The sequence below is a fragment of the Apostichopus japonicus genome, chromosome 8 (genome assembly GCF_037975245.1).
Source record: "Apostichopus japonicus isolate 1M-3 chromosome 8, ASM3797524v1, whole genome shotgun sequence".
Lineage (NCBI taxonomy): Eukaryota > Metazoa > Echinodermata > Holothuroidea > Aspidochirotida > Stichopodidae > Apostichopus > Apostichopus japonicus.
Window position 1 is genome coordinate 9,511,530 of NC_092568.1, and position 10,837 is coordinate 9,522,366.

Here is a 10,837-nt window from a genome sequence, read left to right on the forward strand (position 1 = left end):
AATTGTGCTAAGCAGGTGTAACAGCAAAAGCTGTTTAGTGATGTATTATTAACATGTTTTGCAGAGAAAAAGTTTGCTATGACCTCCTAATCTTTTAACGATTATCAATTCTTATTTTTAATATCATTTTTCTGCATAGTTACCATTACAAAGTATCTGTTTACTTTTGGTATTCAATTCTCTGACAATTTAACCAAGTCTACGAAATCATTATTCAAAAGTCAAAAAAATATTAAGATACCTTTAAAGATTTTTTTTTCTTTTTTTCATAAAATGAACATCAGACAACAAATATTTATTCTACAAGACAAAAAAAAAGAAGAAATGAAAATGGTGGTCCAACCGCTTTGGTCTTGTACAAGTAGTAATTTCAAATCTTCAAGCTTTTTTTGAAATATTTTCTTCATTGTTTGAAGTATCAAAGGCTAGAGGAAATTGACAGAAGTTCAAGCTCAACAAAGTCTGGATTCTACTCCAGAAAAGAGGATGATAGTTGATACAAACTTTTCTTGCAGGTCAGCCAATGGCACTGTCCAATCCACATTTTCTCGACGGTGACCCGATTCTTTACGAAGCGATTGACGGCCTGAGTCCAAACAAGGACGACCACGAAAGCTACCTGGCAATGGAAGAGGTATTAATGAAGAAGTTCATTTTAAATGATCACTTTTAAGTCTTATTTTTTTGATGTGACTTTTACATATTTACGTACCCATCTTGTCAAAATAAGAATATGTGGTTAAGACCAGTGGCGGAGCATCCATACAGTCAGGGGGGGCGGATGCCCCCCCTGACGGATTCAAATGGACTGCTGGCGCCCTTTTCAGCTTTTGACCACTTTTTAACTTATTCGCGATTATTTACTTTTTTATTGCGCTCTCATCTACCTATTGACATTTGTCACATTTTGTTGGCGATGACACCTATTTGTTCTTCGTTTATCTGCAAATTAGCAAGGCCAGGAAAGGGTCATTTCCGGCGATGTATGAAGTATCTTTACTCAAAAAATTTCTGTATACGCTCCGCGCCAACCTGTGGTGGCGCTCCGCTTAGATACAGTAGTGTCCAAAGCGCCCTACAGACCATTCTCGCCCCCTTGACCAATACCCCTTGCTCCGCCACTGGTTAAGACTCTCGTACAATTATGAACGTAGAGCCTTTGAGAGTTATACTGTACAACCTTATGGCAATCTGAGAGCAGGGGAAAGTCATCTCATTGAAACTTGGCATGTTTAACCACTTCAGAAATGCCAATAACATTGGGAATAATTTAATTATTTTGAAATATCTGTTGAAGTGAGATAAGGAGCAAAGGGATGGATGGGGGGGGAGGGGGTGGGGGAATTGGATGAAGCAGATCAAAGAATTTCACATTGTGAGAAATATAACATCTTTTAAAGTTTATGGTGCTGGTTAATTTCATTTCTACAGAAGATTTTAAATTGATTTTGTTTTTTCCCTTGCCTGGCTTTAATAACGTATACATTTTTTCTTTGTTTCTTTTGTATTTGCTTTGCCGTATAGAGAATGGGCATGCCATACGTATTCAAATTAAGACTTCAGATTAATTCTTTATTGGAACCTGTCGAAGATATCAGGTGAGATTCTCCCTGAGATTTGCATATGTTTTCAGTAATGGATCATTTGTTCCACCTGTACGATATTTATGAATTATTGTAAAAAGATGGTTAAAACATCAGAAACTATCAGCCTGTTGAGTTTTCCAAGTTGCAGAGATGTTTGGAATAAAACTATAACTATTCCAACCTTCTGAGCTATGTATGTATGTATGTGTGTGTGTAAAGTTGTATAGGTGTGTGTGTATGTATGTATTTTATGTTGGTCTTAGTGTGTAAGTGTAAAGTGTCTTAAAGATCTTAAAGCTGCAGAAACCAACTTGTGATATATCTATATTGTATTTCATAATATGAAACCGAGTTTTTATTTGGTTATATTTTCAGACAAGTTGAGAATGTATCTAGAGTGTACTTCCCACTGGTGTGGTTTGAGCAAGTAAGTTTCATCATAATTAAAAATGTCGACCTTTCGTTGAATTGGAGCAATTTTTCGGACAGGTTCTGACACTGAAATCACATAATAATTTAATTTATTAGCTTGACTTTTCAAGTAATATCATTTCATATAATGAAGTAAAAGGTAATTAAAAAAAAATGAAATTTCTTAAATTTAAAAAAACATGAGGGAAATTGTTAATTTCTTGCTTGTTAATCCTTATTCCGTGAAACAAGAACTGTTGTTTTGATTTTGGGAAGTCCTTGCCTATTTGTGGTCAGAGGTGGAGCTCAGCTGTTCACATGACAATCCACCAATCCCTGTTGGTAGAATCCAAGATTAATTTCATGTTGTAAAGGAGGGACACACTCCCAACCATCATATTTGATAGAGATAATTGTCGCAAATTTTATATGATTATATTTATTTATTATTTACCAGATTTATATAGCGCTCTTTTCATGCTTAAGCATGTTCAAGAGCGCTTTACAATGACAACAAAATGACAAAACCCTTAAAATATGAACATGAAAAATAAAATGGATGCAGCTTAAGTATTAATATAAAAACATAAATATATATACGAAGGAATAATTTTAAAAACAATATAGATTTACAGTGAAATTCCTAAAAAGAAAAAACAAGATTTAAGTAATTTTATTTAACAAAATGACAAACCCCCCTTAAAAATACGAATACGAAAAATAAAAAGGACGCAGCTTAGAAAACAAAGCTTGGAAAACAAAGCTTAGAAAAATCTTATTCCATTTGGGAAAGCTGAAGACTTGATCAAGTCTAAACATCCAGCCACCTGTTTTTCAGTTTCTTATGTTTTTCATTAATTTCGTTATTTTTTTAACATATTTTCATTTTTTTTTGGTAATAAAGATTGGTTTTTATAAAATTCTTAAAAACCTGATGGTGGCATTGGTTAAGGTCAACACTGTTAACATTTGACCTGGAAAGACTTTCAGATCCTAACGGCAATATCACGACACAGGTGTACAAAATGACATCTCCCGGACAAGACTTTTGAAAACTAGGATATCCAGCGATCGGAGCAAGATTTCCCTCTTAATAGCTGTTACGAAACATTTCCCTTCTGTGTCTCCCAGCTCAATAAAAAGTAGACTATGTTCATCTTTTCATTAGTCAAATAATCAATTTTCACCCGGACTATCCGTTTCCAAAAGTTTTAGTTCAGAGGTCTATCTCTCTCTTTCTTATCTTCTCTTTGATAATTCCTTTTCTCTCACAGTCCGTGGAAGTAGATGATACTATCGTTTCATTGTACAAGAAAGGATTTGTGACATCAGAGAAAGTCATGGACGCATTGCAGTGGTTCTTCTTCGCCTGCGGACTCATCCTAGCGGCCGTCTCGACTTACTGGTTTATACGTTGGTATCGCCGTAGGCAGCTAGCAAAGGTAAAGGAGGGCCAGCGTATATGAAACCAGTGTGTATTCTTACGGCTGATTATTTCAATTGGTGCTTCCCTAGTGGAAGCTCAAGTGTCGAAGGGACGAAAGGGGCAAAAGTAACGCGTGTCTCGTCCCAAGACGCATCACTTTGGATTATCGTCTCTCTTCTATTAAACTAAGATACCTGTGTGGTAAACAACCATAATTTGCAGTACCCATGATTAGCGAGATATTTATGTTTTACCCCCCCTTAGTAGAGAAAACATTTTTCTCACAGGATCTTGAAGTTTGCCCAATGACATTATTCCTCATGCTATTTCGGTGGAAATGGTGGCTTGGCGGCCTATAAAACATTTCCAGAAATGGTCTTCCCTCGAACCCTGAATAGTTTCCCAAACTTCTTTGTATCTAATTGTGACACCACAGACTTATTGAGGCACAAAGCTTACAGCAGTTTTATAGTGTATGTGTATCACATTATTCAGTGAACTGACAAACCAACTGTATGTAACAGTTAGAGATCTGTCAATAATGCAACAAAAATCAAAATAAATATCTACCAAACTGCTGATTAGTTGTCTTGTTAGGTGGTGAGTCATTTTAACGTATTCAGGAATGGCAAGGGTCAAAGGTCACCAAGCTGTCATTTTGGGACCAATATTTGAAAAAATTTCACTACTGGAGTATCCCAGGCTATTGATTAAATTCCCCTGTCGTTGCAGTTTGAAAGCTGTTCCAAATAGGGGGTCATCAAATTTATCGGCACAGTGTAGAGGGTAGCAAACCAAGAGGGCTAAAAAATTGTATGGCTTGGTGGTACACAAACTTTAGCGATGGCAGCCTTTCACCATCAAACACCAGTGAACGCAAAGATAGTCCCAAAATGTGTAATTATATTCAAAACGAATATTCCATGAACACTGTCAAAGAAATTCTCTCTCCCTCTCTCTTTCACATGTAATATTTTATTTGTTCTTTCACAAACCCTGTGAAGTTAATATCTTTTTCCAAGCTCTCTGTTGTGGTTTCGCTGGAGGGTATGTAATAGATTATGTCTACGAGTAGTAGCAAGTCACCCTCAGCATTACGTACATAGTATAAAGATAGATTGTAGGAAAAACGGCAATCACAAAACAAAACAAGGAAAGCCTGCAGGAAATAGCGTACACTGATAATGGTCGGTGGGTCGTAATAAGAAGGGGAAATCACTTTTTATTTCCATTTAATCCTAACGAGATTAAAAAACCACCATTTACATGGGTTGTGTAATAAATGCATTATGCAACATTTATATTCAATCATTCATGATACAACACTTTTAATAGCCTTGTTTGTGGCCTCAGAATGAACACAGGTAAAGACAAGAGGTCAAATCAGTCATGGTTGAAGTGATCTAGAGATAAAAGACACTTCCCCCCAACTTAGCTGCACCATGTCAATTAAGACAATAGTCTGCAAACTATAGGGTTCAAACCATTTGTGGGTTACAAACAAGTCAGGTGAGGAACTGCGAGATTTTTCATGATGTCAAAACTTTACATACAGATATCCCCGGGAAGGATTGGGGGGAGGGGTTGTGGTTTCGGCGACTGAAACGATTAAGTTCATTTTTAGCGTCAAGTCACAATTCCAACTTAGTATTGATTCTGATGGGTGGGGGAGGGGTGGGTGGGGTTCTGGTAGGTCGTGGCACAGTCGTGAACCTGAACATTTGGGGACTGCCGAGTTGAGATTCCAAAAATTAATGGTCTTGAGCAAGATACCCAAAGATAAATGGGACTTTAGCAGTTGTATTCAAGCATTTCGTTCAACAGTTCCAAGGTCTTTATATGAATTGATGTGCTTCCGCTTTCATCTCCCCCAAGCGTGTTTTAATCACTGTTAAACATAGACAATCATAATCACAGAGAACCCTGAGGCGAATTATTGCGGCCGACAGTCATATTTATGAAAATTTATGAAAAGTTTAATATATGATGCAGATTTCATAAAAGGAAGCAAAAACCAGCTCTGCTTTCCCTAATTCCTCCTCCCATCAACATTGAAGTTTTTTTCCTTCTTTTATGTTTTTCTTCTTCTTCTTCTTCTTCTTCTTCTTCTTTCTGATTATAATAGAACGAAAAAGAACTCAAAGGCACCGAAGAAACGGATGTAGAAGTCTTTAAGAAAGCTGATGTATCGGAAGTTGAAAAACAGGAAGATAACCTTGGATTTGAGGAAGAGAGGATGGAAACAGGGTCAAGTTGATTCGTAGTGGATTAACAATGCTGGAAAGCTGTGTATTAAAATTTAATTCATTGTCTAAACCTCAAGGCAGGAAAGTCATTTTATCACTTTTTTTTTTTTGTTTTTTTTTTTGTGGTTGTTATAATGTGTGTACACTGTAAAGGAACTCTTTTGTGTAAGTCAATGATAATAGTAATAATTATGATAACGAACCTAAATGTATGTGAAAAATATTATGAAGCATTATTATAGGCCTAAGGTAATAAGATATGGCTGTTTGGTCAAAACCTGGGAAACAGTACGACCAAAAATAGTTTTCTTTTGAGTCATAATATCATATGGTCTGAAAATGTCATTTTGGGATTGTTTGCCTTGCAGGTCCATTCAAATATGATTTGGATACTTTCTGAAAATTTCAAATCTGTTTTAAAAGGAAGAAATTAAGGTTTATAGATTGAAAAACCTTTCCTTTACAACTTTGCAGATTTCATTTTATTTTAAGGTAGTTTGAAGGGTCGCGACTTGGCAAGTCCTGTAAACGACTCGAGCAAGTCTTTTTATTACCTAAGCCAAGCTTACATCATGCAGTTAGTGTGTCGTACTTTGACCATATCCAAAAATGACTGTGTTGTTTGTCGCTCAGAGTGAATTGTTTGTTCAAAGATATGGTTGTTTGCTCAAAGTGAATGGTTGCATAACGCAAACAAAATATTATTCAGGTTCACTATATCTGCTTGAATCTGAAGTTGTAAAGTATATTGCATAAAGAAGTAATACAGTACTATTAAACAAACATATGGTATTGTCCAAATCTGTCTATATATTTGTTTGCTGCAGATAATATGTTGACTTTGCTTTACAACTTATATATATGTACCAATCATCACTACAGTTCGTTAAGTCTCTGCTTCTGTGCCCCTACAATCCCCCTGCCCCCACCCTGCCCCTCTCCCACTTGTTTCTGTTGTCAAGATTCAGTTCTGAGAATGTTGTGGTCTTCTAACTCGAGGTAACTAAAATCTTACTGAATGGCTTAACGTGCTTATTAATAGGGAAAACAATTGTCTCGGCGGTTAAGTGTACCCTTGGGTGAAAACAGTACGTGGCCAATATCGGTAAAATATATATATAGTATATATATAGCCAGACACGGCTATGGTTAAGTGATGACCTGTTGGTCTTTAGGCTTTCTTGATCCAAGTTTGAAGAATATACCAGGGCAGGAAAAAACCATAGCGGGGCCCAACAAAATCGGTGGCATCAAGGGCGTAGGAACCGGGGGGGGCTGGGGGCGCCAGCCCCCCCAGTGAAAAATATGGTGTGGCGGAAGTATCATTCCGCCCCCCCGCTTCGCAAGTCAGAAAACCCCTTTTTCATTTCCAAATGAGAAAAAAATCTCATTTGGAGCACCAAATTGCATCTAAGGCCAGGTGAAAATGCAAAATTATTTACAAAATGGAGTGGGTGTTGAAGTGTGCTATATTGCACCAAATTGCATCTGAGGCCACCTGGAAATGCAAAAAAATTCCAAAAGGGAGGGGACACCCCTCCCCTTAGACCCCTCCCCCAGGCCGGCCATCAGTCTTCAGCCCCCCACTCAAAGGTACCTTCCTACGCCACTGGGTAGCATAGATCACTTTTGCCATTGGTTGCTGTTCACATGCAATTTCAGAAAATTGCAGCCTTTTCCCTCCAAAAGTGACCCGGCTACTGATGACACAAAACGCCTTAATCAGCTAGCTGGTCATTTTGTTTGTGTCCTCTCTGTGCTCTACAATTAGAGTGTCAAACGTTAGATAGATTTCTACAAAGTATTAAAACCTTCAGTTTACATAAAGCTCTTTTATAACTGGTGTATCATTTGTTCTTCGCTTCTCTCCTTCCTAATCTAATCGCCAATCCCTCCCCCCCCCCCCCTCCTTCTTGTACTTCAAGCCAATTCCCTCCCCTAGCCTCTCCTTCCCAAACCCCTTAGATTGAGGTCTCTTGAAGTCACCATGGGACTCATCCTACCTATTTTCTCTATATAGGGAGCCTTTTGAAATGAATTGTTCATGAAACAATACACGGCTCTTGTTTGGATTTGGTGTATGTTAATTGAAACGGGCTAGTGGTTTTGCTACATATGTAACTGTTGTTTCCAAGCAATGCTATATAACTCAAGGTGGTTGAACCCTGATTATTGTTAACAATGGTTGTGACAGGATGCTAGAAACCCTTGACACAGAGGAAGTATTGTTTATCATATACATCCTTATACACAATGTTACTGGTATCATTGAATAGGATATAGCAAAATACTACACAAAAATCCTCACATTAACACACAATTGCAGATTACATGCAAAATGCATGTTTTTTACACAGAATGTTAAAGGTAGTCAGTATAGACCCCATATTATAGCATGCTATAATTGCTAGAAAAATTTTTAAAAAAAGAATGTTCCTGGAGATCTTTACACTCTCCAAATTGTTCTCAGACATTTTTAAGGAACACACAAGATGACTGAATATCCAATTGAGGGAAATTTACTCGAAGGTTGTAATAAAAACAGTTAAAGAATTTTGACCAAAGGTGACTATATTTGAATATCTAGCATATTTGGGGCCAATACTTTAAATACAGGCATTATAAGCAGTGGTACTATGAAATTTTTCAAAATTGATAACTGGCTTATAAGAAGTAATACATACATACATACACACATACACACATACATACATACATACATACATACATACATACACACATACATACATACATACATACACGCATACATACATGCACACATACACACATACATACACACATACATACATACATACACGCATACATACATACATACATACACCCATACATACATACATAAATATACTTATTGTGGATTATCATATAGCATGGACACTTCCAGGTCTATAAATTATATTTTTACTATTTTCTTTCGTGCCCAAACTAGGCCTGTAAAATGCAACGTGTTCTCATCCACACTCTGGAATGTTGCTATTAGTACTGCCAGTTGAAAAGGTTAAAAGGGTTGCAGTGGCAAATGGCCATAATTTGTGTTTTTAAGTGATCAAAATCAATCCCAGATTGCCAGCTATGGTTTAACTGTGACTTAAAGTGTAAAAATTGAGAAGAGATACAGTATTAATTTATGAAACTGTTAATGGTGTCTTAAAAAGGAAACAAAAGCAGTTGTTTAATGCCTCTAATAGTGCTTAGTATCGATTGTGTGAGTAAACATACAAGCAGAGACATACATAGTTAAATATACTCTATCTACAAGTTGGAGTTTCCGTTAATGGGTATTTCCAACCATTTCTATGGATGCAATATCCTGACTTTCTTGTTGTCGATGGGAATGGACCTATATCAGTCAATTGCCAAGTATTGCTGACGGTCCCAGGGGGACTGAAAATTCCAATATATTTTCTAAAACTTACTCCTTATTTGTCAATTATGAGTCATATCTTATTTCTCTGGTTTTCTCTAATAATATTTTCTTTTGGAGTAAACGTGGATTTTCGTTATATTATATATATATATATATATATATATATATATATATAACAAGATTTTTAAACAAGATATATATAACAAGATTTTTAATTGTACATAAAAAGCTTTTAGAAAGTGTCTTCTAAAAAGATATTGATAAATTATACTCTTATTATGAGTAATACTTGTCAGGTTTGGTAAAATTGCCATAAATTAATGAACAAATGTCGAACCTTAATCCATAAAGTGTACAGAAGATAGTTTCATATAATTACATATTGTAAACCATTGCTTAAATTTGCAGGATTTAACTTGTAAACTTGAGATTGCATTTTGAGGACCAAGGAACAGATTACCTCAACGCCAGATTAACACCCTCCATAAGGAGTCAAATGCTCCCTCCTCTCCCCTCTGTCCTCCTTGCTCTCACCCTCCCTCTCTCCACCCCTCCCCCTTCCCAACCTTATATCTCCCCTCCTTTTAATTTTGCTGGCAGAACCCAGAAAATAGAAAGTGTGTCTGGTATGAACCTTTGACCTAGCCTGGCAGCCCCTAGGCAGTTGCCTCATTTGCCAATTTGATAATCCTGCCCCCAGGACTATCCCATCCCCCATCCCTTCCCCATTCCTATCCCTCTCGTAACCCCGGCCTCCATTTTACCTTTTGATTAATTGAGATCTATAAAGTATCAGTAAATAATTCAACAGATTTAGCTAGCTAGTTTTGGCACAGTATTTGGCATGCATGGACACATCAAGGTCTGTACATGAAATTTTAACAATTTTTCTTTCTTGTCCCCTATGGTACACTAAAAATTAAACGTGCCCTCAGCCACACTCTGGAATGTTTTTATTACTGCCAGTTGCAAAGGTTAAAAGCGAACGTTGCAGTGGGAATTTTTTTTTTAAATGATCAAAATCTATTCCAGATTTGTAGCTATTGTTTAACTGTGACTTAAAGTGTAAAATGAGAAGAATATACAAGAAATAGAAGGTGGGTGGGGTGGGGGGGGGGAGGGGTGAGAGGAAGCTATTGTCTACCCAATATATTCCAGTGAGTCACAACCTTTTTCCAGACATTGAAATATTTATCTGCAAGGTTGAATTATCTGTCGTTTCAGAGCTTGGCTATTCAGAGATTGATTGAGTTACTTATTTTAACATCAAGTCCGCACTCATGGCTAGCTTTCTTGCATCCCGAGCATTGATTCTGTGGGGTGAGGGTCTGCTGTATGTTGTGGCTCAGTCATCAGTGGTGTCACCTGGGGGGGCACGTGCCCTCCCCAAAAAATTGTTGAAAAAAAGACTCAAACAAAAACTTTTATCTGTCTCAATTAAAAACATAAATATCGGACAGACTAATCCCGAAAATTCTTGAACATAAAGTTTACTTCAAGTTGCAAAATATAGCACCATATTACATCTAATTAATAAGTTCACTTCCTCCCCTTAGACCTCCCCCAGGATAGCATTCACAAATAAACATTTTCCCCCCTAATTAAGTGCTGTTCCCTCACCCCCTCCCCCCCCTTTTCCCCCAAGATTGAAATGTCTGGCGACGCTACTGTGTGTCACCATGAAAGAAGGCCCTGGGTCATGGACCAAAGCATTTTGGAACCACAGGAATAGATCATTTCATTTTACATCCCTTTATTGCTTGGGGTCTGTGGGCTCATCTCC

At 37.1% G+C, this 10,837-nt stretch overlaps 1 protein-coding gene across 6 annotated transcripts in view; it reads left to right on the plus strand.

The window, feature by feature from the left end:
- LOC139971823 (scavenger receptor class B member 1-like) overlaps nt 1-6,452 on the plus strand; it is a 29,670-nt gene extending 23,218 nt beyond the window's left edge. For all 6 annotated transcript variants that reach the window (XM_071978576.1, XM_071978577.1, XM_071978573.1 and 3 more), the window contains 5 exons: nt 516-634; nt 1,525-1,598; nt 1,962-2,013; nt 3,272-3,439; nt 5,549-6,452. In XM_071978576.1, the coding sequence (XP_071834677.1) occupies nt 516-634; nt 1,525-1,598; nt 1,962-2,013; nt 3,272-3,439; nt 5,549-5,680 (545 nt within the window). In that variant the 3' untranslated portion in view covers nt 5,681-6,452. The remainder of the gene's footprint in view (nt 1-515; nt 635-1,524; nt 1,599-1,961; nt 2,014-3,271; nt 3,440-5,548) is intronic.
- Nucleotides 6,453-10,837: the final 4,385 nt, after the last annotated feature.